Source organism: Pongo abelii, chromosome 9 (genome assembly GCF_028885655.2).
Source record: "Pongo abelii isolate AG06213 chromosome 9, NHGRI_mPonAbe1-v2.0_pri, whole genome shotgun sequence".
Taxonomy (NCBI): Eukaryota; Metazoa; Chordata; class Mammalia; order Primates; family Hominidae; genus Pongo; species Pongo abelii.
The window spans coordinates 59,799,392-59,820,343 of record NC_071994.2 but is presented as its reverse complement, the minus strand read 5'-3'; the positions used below and the strand labels follow the sequence as shown (position 1 = coordinate 59,820,343).

Below are 20,952 nucleotides of genomic sequence, written 5' to 3'. Positions count from 1 at the left end.
CTCCGGTCACACCTGGCTGAGGGAGCAGTTCCTGGCTGCAGGGGTCAGGGTCAGGGCGCTGTCGGTCCACTTGGCCAGCCAGTAGTCGATGGCCACCAGGACCATGTGCTTGAGCAGCTGTGAGAAGACCAGCAGTGACAGAAGCAGGATGCCAGCGGAGGACAGGTACTTGGCGCAGGCTCGCCATGGGATCTCAGCACGCTGGTGCAGCACGGACGACAGGTTGTCATCCTCCTCGCTCTCAGCTGCCTCCTCTGCAGGCCGCAAGAACCCACTCTGTGGCTACACATTTCCATCCCTCTGAGGGTGAATCAGGGGGCATTTTATCCCCACTTACTGAGGGGACAACGGGGGCACATAGAGGGAAGTCATTTAATCAAAGGCACACTACTGCACCACACCCAGAACCCCAAACCTTAGTCTCTCTGTGGCTGATCAGACCTCAGGCCATAATTTCACTCCCAGTCCCATTGCCTGTACCTTCCTCCTCTTCCTCATCCTGCAGAAGGCCATCCCTCGAGGACATGGCACGAGATAGGCCCTGGGGTGGCTCTGTGGCTTTTCTCTCTGTGACAGTCTCCTAAAAGACAGATGTGGCCTGGGCAATGTCTTCAGGGTATATGGTTGGTGGGGGAAGGGGAAGTTAAGGGGTAACTACTCTGGTGATGACCAATGTCAGATTTCCACGTTGTCCCTGCCTGAGGGAGGGGCAGACAGACACACATTCATCTTGCCAGCATTGAGTCCTTTCCCTTCATCAGATAATAGCACCCCCATATCCCTGTGGGGAACCACTCTTCCCCTATTTTTAGTCTCTGTGATTCAGGTAGATCTGGCTCCCAAAGTGGCATATGACCCAGGACAGGCCAATCCTCACATTCCACATCCCTGGCCACAGTGATTTGTTCAGGGGTGGGCACATGACCAAACTGGACCAATGAGACTCAGCCCTGGGACTTTTGCTGAACTATGGCGAAAGAGGCACTTTTTTTTCTGGCAGAGTTGTTGAGCTGGGAGAATGTAAACCTAAGACTGCTGGTGGCCCTCACTGATACCATGAGAATGGAGCCAATTTGAGGGGAGCTGAGCTAATTTGAGGGGAGCAGAGCCAAGAGATGGAAGAAACAGATTTCTGATGACACTGACTACCTGGATCCAGCACACTTAAAGTTATGACACACCTGGACTTTTTGGTTTCATGGGTCAATAAATCCTTAACTCCCTCTTGTTTTCTTTGCTTAGTTTTCTTTGCCAGTTTGAGTTGATTTTCTGAAACTTTGCAACTAAATAGTATCTGACTACCTCAGGATAAGGCGAAGGTGCCCACCTGATTCTGCCCTGGGCACCTGGCGCAGGTACTGTCTCTCCTCTGGTAGGAGCCAGTTCATGCCCAGCTCCCACATCTGCCCTTTAGGGGGCTTCCTGGGGCAGTAAGGACAGCAAGACCTTTATGAGTTCAGGTTCTAGCAGAACCTTTGCATCCAGGGGTGGCTGCTTGGCCACCCCTGGATATACCCACCTTCTCCAGCTCTTGGTCCTGTCGGTTCATGAGGGTCTTCCAGTGCTCAAAGAGCTGGCACTCAGACCTCTGGAAGTCCTTGAGGGTACCCTCCCTCTGGATGGTGCCATCCTTCATGGCAATGATCTGAAAAGGCAGCAACAAACCTAGTTTGGGGGCTGGCTGGGGAGGAATGGTGGTCACATCCCTCAATTGTGGAGTCTGAGACGGAGGTGGACACAACCCTTTCCTCACCACAAATGGCCTCCAGCTCATCCACTGCAAGTGGGCTGGTATTGATAATCTACCCCCACCAACATACTCCTAGGACCTAGAGTTCAGTACATCTGAGGGGTAATTCTCAATGGCTGGGTTTGCAGAGCAAATTAGTGCATCCTGCTCAAGCTGGCTGGTTATTCACAAGGACTCCACCCATGGCAGCAGCTGTCATACACTAACTGGGCTCATTGTACACTACCCTTAGCTCCTCTTGACGGCGGGTCTGGCAGCCTCCATCAGGGCTTAGCAAAGCACCTGCTGGTCTAAGTGTGTGTGGCCATGCCTCTTTGGAATCAATAAATTTTTTTTTTTTTTTTGAGACAGGGTCTCACTCTGTTGCCTAGGCTGGGGTACAATGGCACCATCTCAGCTCACTGCAATCTCTGCTTCCTGGCTCAAGCCATCCTCCTGCCCCAGCCTCCTGAGTAGCTGGGACCACAGGTGCACGCCACCATACCTGGCTAATTTTTTGATTTTTTTTTTTTTTTATAGAGATAGGGTTTCACCATGTTACCCCAAGCTGGTCTCGAACTCCTGGGCTCCGCTCAAGCAATCCACCCGCCTTGGCCTCCCAAGGTGCTGGGATTACAGGCGTGAGCCACCGCGCCTGGCTCAATAAAACTTTTTATCTGGAACACTTGATGACACCATCACATAGACCTGCCATTAATTCAGACACCCACCCCTGCTGCACTCACCCTCTCCCACCCTATGCTGGTGTTCAAGGGGCTCGAGAGACCTGGTCACTGATTCCTCAAGGAACCCAGAACTTCTGTGTTCCTCAGGATTGTCCTGAACTACAAGGTATTGCCAAGGTCACTACAGAAACTCAGAAACAAACCTTTTGTATCTGTATATATATTTAAATCTTTGGGTCTTTGGGTCTTATCTTTGGGCCTTTTTTCTTTGGGTGATTTTCTTTGGGTCTTTTTTATACTGGAGGGGGTCTCATCATACATGGAAGGAAGATTTATTTTAGGGAAAATAAGCAGAGCCATTTGGCACCGGCCTGAAGCTCAGAGAGAGCCTCAATTTTGGCTGTTGTTTAGAGGAGAATTTATATAGGAGTAGGCAAGACCTAGAGGTCAAAAGTTACGTGATCTCCATCTTAAAAATTAAGTGCTTTCTAATAAATCAAAAAGTAATTATTTTCTACCTACTGAAGAGTATGGGAATTTAGTTAATGAGGGGTTTCACAACATTGGACTCTACTGATAACATTGAAGTTTCTTTCTTTCTTTCCTTTTTCAAATTTTCAGAGACAAGGCTCTGTTGCCCAGGCTGCAGCGGAGTGCAGTGGCGTGATCATGGTTCACAGCAGCCTTAAACTTCTGGGCTCAAGTGATCCTCTTGTCTTGGCCTCCCAAAGTGCTGGGATTACAGGTGTGAGCCACTGCGCCCAGCCTGAAGTTTCTATTACTACTGTATTGTTTGGTTCCATATTTCCCATATGATTCCCGGGGTGGTGCATCCATCCACACCACGAAGGTCATAGGGTGGGAAGATGGCTTTTCCATCCAAATGGGCACTCCCCGTGACTGGGGGGATGGGTCATCAAAAGGGCAGGAATCAGAAGGTGAGAAGTGAGCACTTGATTATTCCTGAGACTTCTTGGTGCCAGCCTTGAGTGTACCATGGGAGGGCTCAGGCCAGGATGGGGAGTGTCTGTGGGTCTAGGTGATACCAAACCCCTGGCCTGTACAGGGTCTCCCTGAAATGCCCAGCATGCATAAAGCCATCCAGTGCTGGTCTCTTACACTTTGTGGCCCTCAGCAGTTGCTACCAAGACAACGGATTGGTTCCTGCCAAGATGCCTGACAGCCTCCCCAGCCCTGCCCCCTACAGCCTCACCCCCTTGTTCCCCCTCACCCAGTCTGCATGGGGCAGGTACTGTAGCTTGTGGGTCACTAGGACCACTGTCCTCTTGTCGTCCCGGAGCAGCTCAAGGATGCCGGCCTGCATTAAGTGGTCACTCAGATGGATATCCAGAGCTGAGAAGGGGTCATCCTGGGCAGAAGGGAGAGGAGGAGAGTAGAGGGTAGGGAAAGACATGGGGGGGAGGGGTGACAATGAGTATAAAACCCATTAGAGTTCTATCAACTCTGGTCTAGGGACTGAAGTTAGTTAGCTGTGTGGCTTTGGACAACTCACCCAACCTCTCTGGGCCTTGGTTACCTCATCTTAAAATGGGGCAGTTGTCAGATATCACTCTCAAACAGATCTAATCGCTTCACTGCCTGACTCCTGGACCTTCAACGGCTCCCCATCATCTCTAAAGTCAAACCCTGTGGGCTGGTGTTCCAGGTGCTTTATAACCTCTCGCTTTCCCTTCTAGACTCATGCTTCATCTGTGCTTTCCCAGCACTCTGCATTCCAGGTTCCCAGGAAGCCTGCCATCTGGGCCTTCTCCTGAGCTGTTCCCCTGCCTGGAGCGCTGTTCTGCCTTTTGTCTGCCTTGTGAACTCCTACCCATCCTTCGCTCACCTAAGCACCAGTTCCTTCAGCGTTCTGTCCTGACCCCCACGCCTACCCTTCCTTCCTCCCTATTCCCGTGACACTGGCGCAAAGCCAGATCTGATCGTTTGTCCATTCCTGATTATGGCACTCCCAAGAACTGAGACTTCTTGTGCGTATGCCTGGCACAGAGTAGATGCTTCATAAACATTTGCTGAAATAAAATGTCCACCTCACTTTTCTCTAGCAGGGTTGTTTAAATCTCATGAGAGATCGCGAATGCACCAATGCTTTGTAAAATGCTGTGCGTGTGTCAGACGGTAACGGAGACTATGAATCTCCCCACTATGAAGTGTCTTTAGTAAAGGAGTGCTTGTGCGTGTGGTGTAGGGAGAGGGGAGGGAATAAAGCTGGAATCAGAGACTTGAGCTTCCTTCTTCCAACTCCCTGTGCAACTGGACTCCCTCTTTCCTTCTGTTTAATTGACTCTCCCTTTGAGGCTGTCCTCCAGGAAGTCCTCCCTGATTACTCCAGCCCTCACATTTGTCTCCCTGGACAAGGCCCCCTCATAGTTTATGCCGCACAGTTTGGATTTGAACTGGGCTGGGCCTCTTGAACTGGGTGAGCTCTGTCTCCCTAATCAGATTCTAAATCTTTGAGGCCAAGGACTGGGTCTTAGAATTCTTCAGTGTCAGTCAAGGCACCTGACACAACAGAGCTTGACATGAAGTAGCGTAAGGATTGCGAATAAGTTTTTTTTTTTTGAGACGGAGTCTCACTCTGTCGCCCAGGCTGGAGTGCAGTGGCGCGATCTCAGCTCGCTGCAAGCTCTGCCTCCCAGGCTCACGCCATTCTCCTGCCTCTGCCTCCCGAGTAGCTGGGACTACAGGCACCTGCCACCACGCCCAGCTAATTTTTAGTATGTTTAGTAGAGATGGGGTTTCACCCTGTTAGCCAGGATGGTCTCGATCTCCTGCCTTCGTGATCCTCCCGCTTCGGCCTCCCAAAGTGCTGGGATAACAGGCGTGAGCCACCGTGCCCGGCCTAGTTTTATCTCATGTTTGACGGCTAGTGGTTACCTGGAGTGCTGTGTTGAGAGGGATTCTGAGGATGAGTTAAGTTCCATAGGAAATAATGCTGTGAACAATTAGCAATGTCTGCCCTGGGCATAAGATGGGAAGTGGCAGCACACATTCTGTTATCAGCCATTCTTATAGTCGGGCTGCGTAAGTGTTGAGGGGTTCGGCTGTCCCACAGACAGGCAGCCTATAACTACAGCTTGCCTCTCCTTATTGGCTACTGCAGAGCTCAATCTGAAGTCTGCAATGGGTCATTTGTGCTATCCTTGCCTGCCTCAGTTTCCCTATCACTAGGATGATTAGGCAATATCTCTGGCAGGAGGGATTTATTCCTGGAGAGGGAGACTGTTGGATGATGGTGGGGTTGCGGGGAGGTGGAGGTGGGCAGTTAGGCCTGGGAGGCAGCCAGAGACCAGGACCCCAAGGGGACTGCCAGCTGGTGCACTCACCAAGAAGACGACATTGGCATGCTGGTAGAGGGCTCGGGCCACACTGATTCGCTGGCGTTGACCACCAGACAGGTTGATGCCCTGTCACCAAAGAGGAGGAACAGATCATGCCCTCAGCCATTCAGGGGACACTGTCCTGGCCCCTACTGGACTGTGAGCTCTTTGGGATGGAGGCCTGGCTCTATCCACTTCTTTGCCTGCTTCTCACCTTGCATAGAGAAGGAACTTGCACATGTTTACTGAATTCATTCAGAAGAGGGGAGCATGAGCCCCAGGTCTTTAAAGATTCATTGTGTAAGTGCTAGGGACCATCTGACCAGTACAAACAAAGACAGAGGCAGCAGGGGTTTAAATCACACAAAAGGAGGACAGTCGTAGGAGAATCCTATTTGTCTAAGCTTGTGGAGGGGACCCCATCTGGAGGATGAACAGGAACAATACAACCCCAGGCTGAGCACAGTGCTGTGTGGGCTCTCAGTGTATACCTGGAGCACAAATGAAGAAGATCCCCAGCCTGGGAGGGCACTAAGCTGACCTTGCCCTCCAAGCAGGACTGAAAACCTGTCAAAGGACATCATCAAGGACATCATGTTTGACCTTACTGCAGGCAACTCTTCAGCCTTCAACGTCTCCTATTTCCTAGTTACCCACTGTCCTGAGTAGTGTCTCAGGGCATGGTAGGTTGGGGGTCCTGGCTTTGAAAAAACCCCTCAGAGGCTGCTACTAACCCGTTCCCCAATCTGGGTCTGGTCTCCATGGGGCAGGATGTCGATGTCTGGCTGCAGAGAGCAGGCTTCAATGACCATCTTGTACCTGGCGTGGGTAGAGGCAGGGGATGCAGCTGGTCAGCCTGGTCAGAGTTGGCCCAAGCACTTGCAGAGGGTCATTAGTCTCTGGGTAGCTGTGCCCAGGGTGAGCAATGGCTTTAATAGGCCTCCCGCTTGGGTACAAGCAAACACCGTGTGAGCTTGAAAAGAGCTGAGGTCAGCACTTCACACAGCGTTTCGGCAGGCTAAATACTGGAAGGATGGAATTGGTTGGGAGCAAATATGCAGAGTAAGTGATGAAAGGGCGCTCATGATCTCTGTGCAGTGGGAAAAGCTGCAGCCGGAGCCCGTGCTTGGGGCACTGCTAGGGAAAACCACTGCTGATTGGTTTAGGCAGTAATGATGATGGCTGGTCAAATATTTGCCCAGCCTGTTCCTCTCATACTTCCCCAGCCAGCCCTTAGCCTGGGCAGGTGCCAGCCAGAGTTCATGGAGGCATCAGAATATGTTGGTGACAAACATGTACTTAGGTGCTAGGCAGCTTTGGATTTGAGACCCATCTTTGTCACTTACTGGCTGGGTGGCCTTGGGTAAGTTACCTAACCTTTCTGAGACTTGATTCTTCATCTGTAGAGTGGGAATAATAATAATACCTACCTACTGAGGGTGTTGTAAGCATGAGAGGAAATTCCGTGTACAAGGAGCTCGGCACTGTGCCTGGTATGTAGTAAGAGCTCAGTAGATGCTAGCCCTAACTATTATCATTGGAGGGAAAATAGTGCAGGAGCCAGGCGAATGGAGACTCACAGAGAGAGCTGGCTAGCCCTCCCACCAGCTAGAGAAAAGGCGGCAGGGCTCTCTCCCTTCCCTCCGCTCCTGCCCTCTCCCCTATGGGAGGTGGATTGCCCCGATGCTCAGGCACACCTGGCCCCTCTCCAGGTGCACCATATGGAGAGGCTGGAGTGCAGATAAGCGCCTGGGGAGTGAGATGGCTGGATGTGGGTGATCGATGGAGGGGGCCTGGAACTGGGGCAGGCTGGCCAGAGACAGTTCCTCCCCTCCCCCATCCTGCCTCCCTCCGACAGGCTTTTACCGTTGTTTGTTGAAGGGACTCTCAAAGATGATGTTCTCCTCCACAGTGGCATTTAGCAGCCACGGTTTCTGCGAAGCATAGGCCACGGGGCCTCTCTTCCTGGAAAAAGCAGGGCGGGAGTAGGGGGTGCAGGAGGCATTCTCAGGGGCTCATTCTCAGAGGCAGTTGTCAAGCTGATGGCTCAGACGGAGGCAAGGGGATGGGGAGGTGCAGTTGGTAGAAATCTGCTTAGTGTGGCCTCTGGTGGCCTTGCCTTCCCCCAGGCAGGTTTGAGAGGTCTGGGTCTCAGCTGACTGGGGCAGCAGGACCTCATCCCCTCCCTGCCCTACACCCAGACTGCCCCAGCCCTGCAGTCTGTTGTTCCTTAGTCAGGGAGAAGCCCAAAAGTGTGACCAAACCAAGGGAACACTCAACTTCTGACTTCCTCCCTCTTCGGGTAGCCCTCAAGCCACTGGACTTTGAGGTCAGCAGGTAATTCTCCAAATGGAAGAACTTTTATTTATTTATTTATTTTTTATAGCAGAGCCAAGGAAGCCACATTTTGAGTGATGTGGTTTTTGAAGAAAAGAGAAAAAAAAAAGAGATCCCAGATAAAAATGATCTTACGTGAAGGGAGTAAATGGATGCACAGAAACAGCAGCAGCTCCCAAGCCACCTGGTGGAGCACAGGGGCCCTCCCTGGCCTCCCCCAACACTGGGGCTGGGGCCTGGGGGCTGCCCGGCAGGGTGATGTGGCTCCCTTGGGCCTGAGAGCACCCTGGAGGGAGCTGAACCTGGAGGGCAATGTTCCCAGGACGCGGTACCTGATATCCAAGTCGGTCGCTGTCTCCCGCTCTGGGCTGCAGCAGGGGAGGAAAGGCACACTGAGCTCTCATGGGAGTGAACTATGTCCTCCAGGAAGATTCTGAGCTCCCTCCAACCCAATATGAGCATGCCTTTACAATCCCCGGCACCCAGTCTGTAGCCACAAATGCTGCATAGAGAGGTGTGGAGAGTGGGGTGTGCCCATCTTGGGGAAGCCTCTGCTGCCTGACCACGTGGGTGTGTGAGGAGGGCCCTGGAAGACCCAGTTAAGAGGGTGAATGGGGAGAGGTGCCATTGGTGCAGGCTCTGGGGGGAAAACTTGTCAGGTCAGGGAGTATGAAGCCCACAGTGTGGCTCCTCCAGACCCAGCCTCTGCATTCAGGTTGGAATGAATAGGGTGAGGTCTGAGGCTGATACAGCTGCACAAACAGCTGGGGCAGGGAGTGCTCTGGACAGAGCCAGGCCAGGCTAGGCAGGCTGACACCAGCACCTGCCCTCTGGGGGTGGGAACCCACAGCCCTGGAGCTGCGAGGGCTCCAGGCACTATCTGCAGCCCCATATGGCCCCATCAGAAGACAACCACGGAATGTGGGGGATCTGCCAGGGAAGATGTCAGGTGCAGTGCCATGTGCCCTGGACTGCCCAAGCTGCTCCCATGTCAAATATTCTGCCACTCTGTTCTCATCCACACATGCGAACTTGTCACATGCCAATGAGGTCTGATTTTTGGCTCAAGAAATACGATCACTACCATTACAGAGGCTGAGCCTGTCATCACATACTGACACTTGGGGACAAGGAGGGAAAAAGGGCAGAGAAAATATAGCAAAGTGAAGCCTCTTTGGTGTTGGAGAGCGAAGGCCAGAGGTTTAAACTTATTTACAAAGCTAAGCCAACCTTCCCATCCTGACTTCATACCACCTCTAGGGTATCTCAAATGTTTTTGGGAGAGGTAAGGGGAGGGAAGGTTTTGAGGGACTCAGAGTGTCATTAATCTATATCACTTGGATTTTTTAGATTTGCACATGAACATAAAGCAACAAGACTGAATTTTCTGCCTGGCCTGAGGGACACCCATCTCTTTTTCTTACAGTAATATTTCTTAACTTTCTTTTCCATTATCACCCCTAGAGCCTTTTTAGATACACTTTTTTCTGTCTTTCCTGTCACTTAAAAAAATCAGAGGTTTAGAAAACCTCTGAAACTAAAAGTACATTCACAAGGTTGTGCAACTATCACCACTATCTAATTCCAAAACATTTTTATCTTCCTCAAAACAAATCCGATACACATTGGCAGTCCCTTCCCTCTCTCTCCCACCAGCCCCTGGCAATCACTAATCTATTTTCTGACTCCATCAACCACGAAATTTCAGCACCACAGATACACCGGCATTTGTTTGGTACTTTGGACAGCCACAAAGCATTGCAATGTCTAAGTGTTTTCTGCCCCCAAGAACCAAATTTTGCCCTCATTGAGAATGCAGGCCTTAGCCCCATGTCTCTGAAAATATGTAGGCTACACACCCCTGAATCCATACTCAGCATTACCCACCCACAAGTCCCCCACCCCCAACCTGCCCCTTCCCTTTGTTGGGACCCACTTCTGACCCAGTCCCAAGGCTGTACCTGGGGTCCTCTCCTGTCTCGCTGTCAGGAAGGATGCTGGGACACAAATGGGACAGACCAACATCAGTTAGTTTCCACTCCATTACCCTTCCATCACGCTGAGTCTTAGGGGAGAAGCAATCCCTCCCCCGTCCCCGCCACCCTCCCACCCATTCCCAGGGTTTCCAAATGGCCTCTGTGGGGTCAGAAACCACTCTTCTCAATCTCTGTCCCTCCCACAGCACCTGGATGGGTACCCTCCAAATAGCATGTGCTAAATCAGCGTTCCTGGCATTGACTCAGAGCAGCAGTAAGGCTGGCTGGGCATCAGGAGAATTTTATAGTTGGAAAACTAAATCTCAGAGAGGGAAAGTGAGAGGACACAATCATTTCTTATAGTGTTTTCCAAACTGTGGATAGGGACCCAATCATTGGGTATGGAATAAGTAGGCGGCAAGTGCATTTGAGGAAAAAGAAAAAAGAAAAGAATAGATGAAATCAGTTGTGTACTGCAGGTGGTACTGTATTTTTCGTGATTTTTTCTCTTGTTTATAAATGCACAGATATAGTGGCCTGTAATGGCAAATGCTTTTCATACTGTGGATTATGATAACTTAAAAAACACTGAGTGAGGTGACTTGAATTGTGATGCCAATTTTGCCAGTGCTGTATCCCCTCCCCCAGGACACCTCTCAACCTTCCAGAAGCAGCCCCTTGCCAATGAAATATATACTTCTGACATGAACGTTTGGGGGAAAAAATCTGCTTTATTTTCACACAGATCTTACTTTAGTAATACTAAAAACAGCTAAAATTTATTGAACTTTTATAAGCACCATAGTAGTATTTTTTCTCTCTCTCTCTCTCTGTCTCAGACAGGGTTTCACTGCTGTTGCCCAGGCTGGAGTACGATGGCATGATCTTGGCTCACCGCAACCTCCACCTCCTGGGATCAAGCGATCCTCCTGCCTTAAGCTCCTGAGTAGATGGGATTACAGGCACGCACCACCATGCCTGACTAATTTTTGTATATTTTTTGTAGAGACAGGAGTCTCATTCCCTATGTTGCCCAGGCTGGTCTTGAACTCCTGGGCTCAAGCGATCCTCCAGCTTTGGCCTCCTAAAGTGCTGGGATTACAGGCAGTGAGCCACCATGCTCAGCCAGTATTGCCTCTTTATAAAGCTCAAAATAACCATATGAAGGAGGTTTATTTTGATTGCCCTGACTTTACAGATAAAGAAAGTGAGGCTCAGAGAAAGGCTAAGTAACTTGCCCAAAGTCACACAGCTAGTAAGTAGTGGAGAAAATAGCTCTGACTCCAAAGTTCATACTCTTAAATGTCATGGTACATTATTCCCCTGTGATTTCCCATGCCATAACTCTGATAAATGCCCCTTGTCAGGAGAACCAGGATGGACAAAATCAAGGATGGAAATGAGCCTGATGAAATCCCCCTCCTGCTGAGGGTCAGGACTGAATGGAGATTCTGATGGGTATGTAGTCCCCAGTCCCCTCTTTTCCTGTTCTCTAATCTTTGTGGTCTCATTTCATTCTCTTAACCCAACCAAACTTCACATTCCCTAACCATCAGATTGCTGTAATTTACAATTTACAGACAAGCTGGTAACATGAGACATAAAAACCTAAAGCTTACAAATTCCAGCTCTGCGGCCACAGCCCGGATAAGCTTATCTCTGGAGTCTTCCTGATGTGACTACTTCCAGAGTAGCAGAGGTGGTTATTGATGCATCTGTGGCATCCCTGAGGACCCCAGCACACAATAAGCTCTCCGGGCCCTAACTCAGTTTGCAACATTGTCTGCACTGCACAATTAGCCCCATAATGGACTACCTTCCTCTCTAATCAGCTCCTGTGTAATTCGTTCATCCCCAGTGGAATTTTAAGGCAGGAAGAACATCTTTTTCAGACCCCATGGTGCTTAGCACATGACAGAGCTATATAATGAGTGGAGGTTGGTAACAGATATATTAATCATTTGGAAAGAAGAAAGGGAGGGGCTGGCTCTCATTGCTGGCCTTCCCTGTGCACTGTGAGAAGTAGTTTGCAAACAACTCATCATCTCATCCTTACAACCCTATAAACCCTATCCCCATTTTACACATGAGGATACTGAGACTCAGAGTTTGCAAATGTGATGGAGCTGGGAAGAGGGGAAGCTGGGGTGTGAATCCAAGTTCTTCTCTTTCCAGTGTAGCCCCAAGCCTCCTCCAATGAGCCTCTCCCAACTTTGTATCTGTTTTAAGCTGAAAAGTAAAAAATGGTATGTCTGGCAGGCACCATCTCTCACTGATTGCTCTGGTCTTTACAAGAGTGCTGAGGGCATTTGATTCCTCCTCTGCCTGCACTCTAGGGAGGAAGCACACAGCTGAAAGCATGAGTCTTCCAGTTCCCCAACCGCATGTCCTTCCCTCCAGCCCACTAGGAGCTGGCATATGTGTGGCAACCTGAATCAGGGCGCAGAGGCTGCCTTCCAGGGGCTCACAATCTGGTAGGGCAAATCAGAAAGGTACCAAAGTCAGGAAGTTACAAGGGTTAAAAGAAAAGTAGGACAAAGTATCAGAGAACTTTTGGGGAAAAGTATACACAAATGCATATGCAAATGCATAAAGAAAAACTGGAAGCTTCTGGGTGATGGGATATTAGGTGGTTTTTATCTTCTGTATGCTTGTGTATCTTTTCTAACGTAATGTGCATTCTTTTAGAATCAGAGAAAAAACATAATTTTTAAAAGAAATTTGGAGGAGGAAGAAATCTGAGAAAATGAGTAGAGCCTCATAGAAGAAGTCATAGCTGAACTGAACCTTAAAGAGTGGGAAGGATTGAGATGGTGAAGGTGAAGGGAGGGAACTGTAGGTTAAAGGAAGAGGCAGCATATGATAACAGGTGCGAGAAGTAGGAAAAATATGGGCTCTGACATTTGAATCCCAGAGGCTTTTCCACTCACTGGCTGTGAAATCTGAGGCAAGCTCCTTTACTTGGAGGAGCCTCTGTTTCCTGATCTATAAAATGGGGGTGAAGGCACAAACCTCACAGTGACACTGGAGAATGTATTACAGCTCACGGCTGGTTAGGGGGCAGGTTGTAGGCTTGGAGAACTAGGAGGAATTGTCTTTTCAGCTCAGTGCTTGGCCCCAAAAGTACAGGCAGAGGGAGAATCGAATACCCCCAACACTCATTTAAGACCCCAGCAATAAATAAAAAGGGAAGAAGTGGAAACTGAAGTTCAAAGAGTGAGCTAGGATATACAGGGCTCCACAGCCCATTCATCCTGCCCAGACAGGCTTGTCGCTGTTCTGAAAGGTTACCTTTCACCCACAGCGTCCTTTCCAATTGATTTCATTGGGTCCCATCGCCAAATCTCTGAGAGAGGAAAGGTAGGGTTTTACTCATTGTCCAGACAGTGAGTCTGTCTCAGAGAGCTGAAGTAACCTGCTCAAGGTCACAGAGCTAGCAAGTGGCAGCATCAGGACTATAGCCAGGGGCCATCTGCTTCCCATGCCTGGACGGTCACCTCCTCAGAGCATCCCTTCTCCTGTCTGTCAGCTGTCTCACCACACCTGCCTCCTCCAGGAAACCCAGGGGCACTTGAGCCCCTGACTTCAGCTCCCCAAAGGCTCCAGGAATTGTACAGGCAGATGGGACCAGGGCCGTCCTGAGAGAAGCCTTTTTCTCTCTTCCTGGGGAATCAGGGTTCTTGGCAGGCAGCATCCACACCAACCACCACAGGCAACAGCATTGCAGCAGGGAGCTCCAGTGAGACTGCATGTGCAGCTCCTCACAGGGAAGTGGGAGCCTCTTCCCCACGCTGATCCTTTCCTCAGGGCCCTGGTTCCTGCTGACCCCCTGGGGGCATTTAAAATCACTCTACTGTGGATATTAATGGCTCTATTCTTTATTTCCAGGGAAAGAATTTCACCCGAGTGTATCTGCTAATATTGACTTTTTACCAAAACATTTTCCTCTTAAGGATTAAAGAGAGAGTTTGCAAATTCCCAGGTTGACAGTTCCTTGAAGCAGACAGCCAGGGAGGGGCAGGTGATTCTTCCTAAAGCGAATGCTTGGGAACCACACAGTTCTCTCTGAGACCAGGAGCCAGGCTGCTGACGTGAGGGACCAGCTCGGGGCTGCATCTGCAGGACTTCAGCAGATGGACCGTTCGTGCCCACCCTGCAGCTCTGTCTGCACACCTCTGTCCACTCTGGGTGGGTGAGCTCCCCAAGGGCAGGTGCTAGGCCTTTTCCTTTGTAGCCTACACAGAACAGTGCACAAAATACACATCTGCATGGGGCACCTGGGGTACAACATGGAATAATCCCTCAAGGAGTTCAGAGTCATGGAGGAGACAGACGCATTAGCAAATAATTATAATACCATGTGAGGTATGCACTAATGGTATTTGCTCATTCCAAATATTGATGGAGAAGAGGAGTAGTGAAATACTGGGTTAGGAAACAGCTCGGACAAAGGCAGGTGGAAAGGAGAGAGATGTCAAGATGCATTATAATGGCAGCCTCTCGAAGGTCTTAAGTTGTTCCTGGTTCATTAATTTAGCAAGTGAATTCGTTTAGCAAAAAGCACTACGGATACAGTGAGACAAATAAAATATGGTCCCTGTCCCCAGGGAGCTCACAAGAATCTTTCCCAGAAGACAGACTTCAGGACATTTAAAGAGGAACAGGGGAATTTTGTTCCTGGCAAAGAAGTACACTGTTGAATAATAATATTTATAGGATATTTACTACGTGCTAGGTTAATCCTCACATGAATCTCATGGGTAATAACGGAAACTGGTAGAGAAAGCTTATGAAATTTTCCAAAGCACAGAGACCACATGTGAACCCAGGCAGCTTGGCTGCAGAGCCTGTGTGTGCAGCCATACTGCTCACGTGGTCACTGGAGGAATAAATGAACAGTTGTACCAGCAAAGCACCCATCTCCCCAGAGCATTCTCTATTCTGTGCTTCCTAATCCCCAAACTTCCTGCCTTGTGCCTCCTGGAACTCCTTCTGGCTGCCTGGTTACCAGGTCTTGGCCTGGGTATGGCTGAAAAGCATCTGAGCAGCAAGCAGCCTGGCATCACCTTCACTTCTGGCTGCAGGCACGCAGACTTGGGAAGGCTTGCTAGGTCAAAGGCTGTTTTGCTTTTAGCTCACTTTGCAAGCACGTCTTCTCCCTGCAGACCTGGGGCTCAATGTCTGAGGTGTGGAGTTCCTGCCAGTAATGGAGGGGGACTCTCAAAACACAGCCCCCACACTTAACTCGATGCCCAGGATAGGTGGGCCAGCCAGAGCAGTGCACATGTCTAGATTTTGAGAGACAAACAGCAGATGAAGCTAATTGAGTCATATCTGCCTAGACTCCTCCTCCTAGCCACTATAAGGAGCTCCAGACTGACCTTCCTTCCTAGAGTCTGTCTGTCTTTTCTTTTTCTCTCTCCCCAGTCCATCATCCTTTGTCATAAGCATGATTCTTCTGCAGCATTTGGGCTAAAACTTACTTCCTAGAGGTAAGCACTGTATCCATAGTGCTTTTGCTAAATGAATTCATTTGCGAAATCAGTGAACCAGAAACAACTTAAGATCTTCAAGAGGCTGCCATTACAATGCATCTTGACATCTCTCTCATTTCCACATGCATTTGCCCAAGCTGTTTCCTAACCCAGTACCTGCCGCTCTTCTCGATCAATACTTGGAATGAGCGAATATTAATGCACACCTCACACTATGTTATGATAATTTGCTAACACCTCCCTTCCTGCAGTCTGTCTGTCTGTCTTTTTCTCTGTTTCCCCAATCCATCATCCTTTATCACAAGCATGGTTCTTTTGCAACCTTTGGGTTAAATCTTACTTCTCAGACCTACTACATGGGATCTAAGCCAAGTTCACTTCTTCAGTCCCATCTTTCATAATGCACCCCACGCATCTAGTACTCCAGGTGCACAGAACTATGTTCTTTAATATCAACAAGCCTTTGCCCACACCATCATCCCTGCCTGGACCACCTCCTTCTCCCATCCCTGCCTTTTCTACTTGATGAAACCACACTCATCCTTCAAGGCTCAAATACCACATCCGCAGTGAGCCTCCTCTCCTTGACTGCAGAGTCAATTGTGGTTCCTCTGTGCTCTTCTAAGGCCCAGGTCTCCTCTCCCCTCCCTTAAAAGCAGGGCCGGCCAGGGGCAGTGGCTCATGCCTGTAATCCCAGCACTTTGGGAGGCTGAGGCGGGCGGATCATGAGGTCAGGAGTTTGAGATTAGCCTGGCCAACATAGTGAAACCCCGTCTCTACTAAAAATATAAAAAATTAGCCAGCATGGTGGTGTACACCTGTAGTCCCAGCTACTCAGGAGGCTGATGCAGGAGAATCGCTTGAACCTAGGAGGCAGAGCTTGTGATGAGCTGAGATTGTACCACTGCACTCCAGCCTGGGCAACACAGCGAGACTCCGTCTCAAAAAAAAAAAAAAAAAGCAGGGGCCGTGTCTTAGTCACCTTTGCACTCCTGTTGCTGTCACAGGGTCTAGTACACACTAGGCGCTCAACTGGGTGAGTGAATACGTCACTGTGGACGCTGGAGAATGAGTTGACTTGGGAACAAATTCTCATGATTTCCCAGAGTTGGCTGCAAGCTAACAAATGTACTTCACTATGCTTGAAAGGGAAACTGGACCAGGACTGGGTGGGAGAGCAAAGAGGATCCGGAGAAATGAGACCCCTTCACTACCGCGCCTCTGCGAGCCTCGAACAGAGCTGGGAGCTGGGGCCTAGGCTACCTGTTAAGGAGAGTAAGTGTTGATAAGGACAGAGCTGTGAGGACCCATGTGGCAGCTCTGGGAGGAGGCAGGTGTGTGTGAGTCATGGCCACAGCGGCTGCTGGCCTTTGGACTGTCAGGCTAGCTATGCTTTCTTCATCATGCTCTTGTGCCCCTTCTCTTTGAGCACATGGTGGCAAACCAATGCACTTGAGCACCCAGATGCAAATCCCACTTCTGCCATTTAACAGCTGGGTGGCCTTGGGCAACTTGCTTCACCTCAGTTTCCCAATCTGATAAATGAGGATATAATAATATCTACTGCACAGAGTTTGGTGCAGACTGACTGAGATGATGAGGTGCCTGCACAGTGCCTGGCCTATAACAAGTGCTTAGGCAGGAGCAGAAAACCAACCACCACATGTGCTCACTATAAGTGGGAGTTGAACAATGAGAACACGTGGACACAGGGAGGGGAACAACACACACCGAGCCTGTCGGAGGGTGGGAGGCAAGAGGAGGGAGAGCATTAGGACAAATACCTAATGCACGTGGAGCTTAAAACCTAGATGAGAAGTTGATAGGTGCAGCAAAGCACCATGGCACATGTATAGCTATGTAACAAACCTGCACACTCTGCACATGTATCCCAGAACCTAAAATAAAATAAAAAATAATAAAAAAAGAAGTGCTTAGGGTCCTTTGCCTTGGAGAGGCTCCTTGTGTTCCCTGGGCTGGGGCAGAGGTTTCCTAAGAGAGAGGGGCAGCAGTCAGACCCTGAGGGTTGGCACAGCTTGGAGAAGAGGTGGGGACCGAGGCAGGGCAGAGCTGACCCCTGCCAATCATGCCTGCTTCATCTGCATAGGACAAGGAAAGCTCCCGAGGCAGGCACGATGCCACATGAGGGCATGAGGGTGGGGGAGGAGAAGAAAGCAGGGCAAAGGGACCAAGTTCAGAGTGGGTTTTGACATCCATGCTGAGCAGGTCAAGGCACGGGCAGCTCCATTGTCTGAGCCCTGCAATCCTTCTGGAAAAGCCCTGCCTTGGAGGAGGGCCCAGATCCAGCCTGACCACTACATGGGGCTTGGACAATAACCCTTAGGACTAGGCCCTGGGGGCCCCAGCAGTGACTAGGTTTGAGGGAAAGAACATGGGCAGAGTCTCTGCTCCACACACTGACTAGTAAGTCACCCAACTTCTCTGAGCCTCAGTTTCTACTTCTGTGAAATGGGGTAACAACACTCCCCTCCTAAACTTAGTAGGAGGCTTGATGAGATCATGTTGACAATGCACCTAGCAAAGGGCATGGCCCATAGGAGGTGCCCAATAAATATTGGTTACTTTCTTCAGCTCACAGTGCACTGGGGACTCTTGTCTTCTTGCTGCAGACATGCAGCTGGACAGCAGAAAAGGGCTCCTCCCTCCAAAGGCTGGAGAGGCAGTCGGAATAAGGCAATATGATCTCAAACCGAATACCTGGGCCTTCCCAGTCAGGCTATGTTGAAAAATCTCCCAAATAAAATGGCGAATGGAGGCAAAGACCCCTCCACCCCCAAAGACATCACAGTCCCTGATGGAAGGTGATGGGAAACCCAAGGGGCTCATCTGCTAGCCCAGGACCCCACTGAGGAGGGAAATTTGCCATCTTTTGGATACACCATTCAGGGACATCTTGGAAATGCAGGAAACAGGGGTGCATGTTGATATTCAGACATTGGGCCTAAAGTCTTTCTCCCTGCTCAGTTCTGTACTCATGCTTATGAAAAACCTGACACCTTGAATAATTTTCCCCTAGAAATGATTGGTAGGGAAAGCTTGCCCTTCTGCTGACTGGCTGCAACTTTTATTCCTAAATGAGTACTCCAAAGCCCAGAGATCCCTTTTTCCCTTGGCTACCAGAAGGCACAGAGCCAGGTTTTATGTTGATGGCTGTAGTTGTCCTCTGCCCGGGTTGCTGAACATCTTTTTACCCTCTTCATTTCTCAGCTCCTATTTTCTTACCTTTTTAAAGGGTTTTATTTTACATGCATCTTTCTTTTATTATACTTTTAAGTTCTGGGATATATGTGCAGAACGTGCAGGTTTGTTACATAGGTATACACGTGCCATGGTGGTTTGCTGCACCCATCACCCAACCCTTCATCTACATTAGGTATTTCTCCTAATGCTATCCCTCCCCTTGCCCCCCACCCCCAGACAGGCCCCAGTGTGTGATGTTCCCCTCCCTGTGTCCATGTGTTCTCATTTTTCAACTCCCACTTATGAGTGAGAACATGCAGTATTTGCTTTTCTGTTCCTGTGTGAGTTTGCTGAGGATGATAGTTTCCAGCTTCATCCATGTCCCTGCAAAGGACACGAACTCAACCTTTTTTATGTCTGCATAGTAGTCCATGGTGTATATGTGCCACATTTTCTTTATCCAGTCTATCATTGATGGGCATTTGGGTTGGTTCCAAGTCTTTGCTATTGTGAATAGTGCTGCAATAAACATATGTCTGCATGTGTCTTTATAGTAGAATGATTTATAATCCTTTGGGTATATACCCAGTAATGGGATTGCTGGGTCAAATGGTATTTCTGGTTCTAGATCCTTGAGGAATCACCGCACTGTCTTCCACAATGGTTGAACTAATTTACACTCCCACCAACAGTGTAAAAGTGTTCCTATTTCTCCACATCCTCTCCAGCATCTGTTGTTTCCTGACTTTTTAATGATCACCATTCTAACTGGTGTGAGATGGTATCTCATTGTGGTTTTGATTTTTACATGAATCTTTTATCAACTAGTTTCAAGTGCTTCTTGGAAGTAGGTGGGTATAAATAATAGATTCATGATTGACTCAGCCTGGGGTTCTGGCTCTTTAATTAAGACAGTGATCTTTGCCCAGAAACCAACATTTATTGGTTACATCTGGCTCTTCAGAACACCCACTTATGGTGTGTATGTCAGTGCAGCTCAGGACCAAGCTGGAAACGAATGTTGGTGTTGCAATTTCCCGCACTGGGAAATTACTGCCGTGCATCTGAGTAACCATGGGATTCAGAGTCTGACAGAACTGAGTTTCAATTCCAGCTCTGCCACTTATTAGCTGTGTGAATTAGGACAAATAGTTTAACCTTCCTCTATAAATGAGAATTGAGAACAGTATGGACCTTGCTAGTTATCATAAAAATTAAATGAAATAATGCATGCAAAGGACTTAGCAAAGAACCTGCACATAGTAAGCGTTGAATACGTACTAGCAATGATGATGAGAATATCAATTAGCAGCATTTATTGAGTCCTCACTGAACAGAGTGGGCCCTCCAATAAATGTGTGTGCATCCTCAACTGAGGAGGATGGTCGAAAGATTTCCCCTCCACTGAGCCCTGAGGATACATGTATTACCTGCTCCAGAAGACAGACCCTGAGACCTTCTGCATCTCCCCCAGTGCGGCTAGAAGGAGCGAGGACTTGCCACAGCCCACCTGCCCCACGATCATAGTCAGCTGGCCTGCAGGGAGGGAGGGTGGCAGATGTGAGTGGGGCCGGGGGAGTCTGAACAACCATTACCCAGAAAGACAGACAGACAGATGCACCCAACCCTGGGGCCCCTGTTTTCTTTCTTCCTACCTTGAATCCCCAACAAGTCCTCTCCCTCTTTAATCCTTTCCTTCTGGAAATCAACATCCTCCTCTGGCTCCCCAGGTCCTTCCCCCTCTCTGATTTCCTGCCCCGCCACCCTTCCTAAGCACTCGCTTCTCCTTTCCCATGCTCCTAGTATGAGCCCAGGCTCCTTGTGGTCCCAAGAAACGCCATCCTGGGTCCCACCTCCAACCCACCTCCATACTTTGCTCAAGGCTGCCTCTGCCAGAAAATCCTCCTGCCTCATGGCCTCAGGGACTTTGTCCATTCTCAGAAACCCCACCTCTTCCACTTGCGTTCCTTGGCTACCCACTTCTGATCTTTTTGTGCATTACCTATACTGTCTGCAATGGATGGTTTGACACTAAGGCTGGCAATTTTACCCTGTCCTTAGTGCTTCACTCCCACCCAGCACACAGAAGCCTCTAGAATGTAGCCTTCCCCTTCTCTAATATACCCAGGGCATCCACCAAGAATGAGCAGAGAGTAGGTACTCAATAAATGCAGCTTTGTCTTTTTATCT

At 49.4% G+C, this 20,952-nt stretch overlaps 1 protein-coding gene across 13 annotated transcripts in view; it reads right to left on the bottom strand.

The window, feature by feature from the left end:
• ABCC8 (ATP binding cassette subfamily C member 8) overlaps positions 1–20,952 on the bottom strand; it is an 85,613-nt gene that overhangs the window by 15,741 nt on the left and 48,920 nt on the right. For 12 of the 13 annotated variants that reach the window (XM_024255698.3, XM_024255697.2, XM_054525872.2 and 9 more), the window contains 10 exons: positions 20,193–20,298; positions 10,052–10,087; positions 8,423–8,458; positions 7,620–7,718; positions 6,488–6,572; positions 5,760–5,840; positions 3,647–3,784; positions 1,520–1,645; positions 481–580; positions 13–254 (listed from right to left, as the gene is read on the bottom strand). In XM_024255698.3, the coding sequence (XP_024111466.1) occupies positions 13–254; positions 481–580; positions 1,520–1,645; positions 3,647–3,784; positions 5,760–5,840; positions 6,488–6,572; positions 7,620–7,718; positions 8,423–8,458; positions 10,052–10,087; positions 20,193–20,298 (1,049 nt within the window). The remainder of the gene's footprint in view (positions 1–12; positions 255–480; positions 581–1,519; positions 1,646–3,646; positions 3,785–5,759; positions 5,841–6,487; positions 6,573–7,619; positions 7,719–8,422; positions 8,459–10,051; positions 10,088–20,192; positions 20,299–20,952) is intronic. The other variant, XM_054525869.2, reaches the window with a different exon arrangement.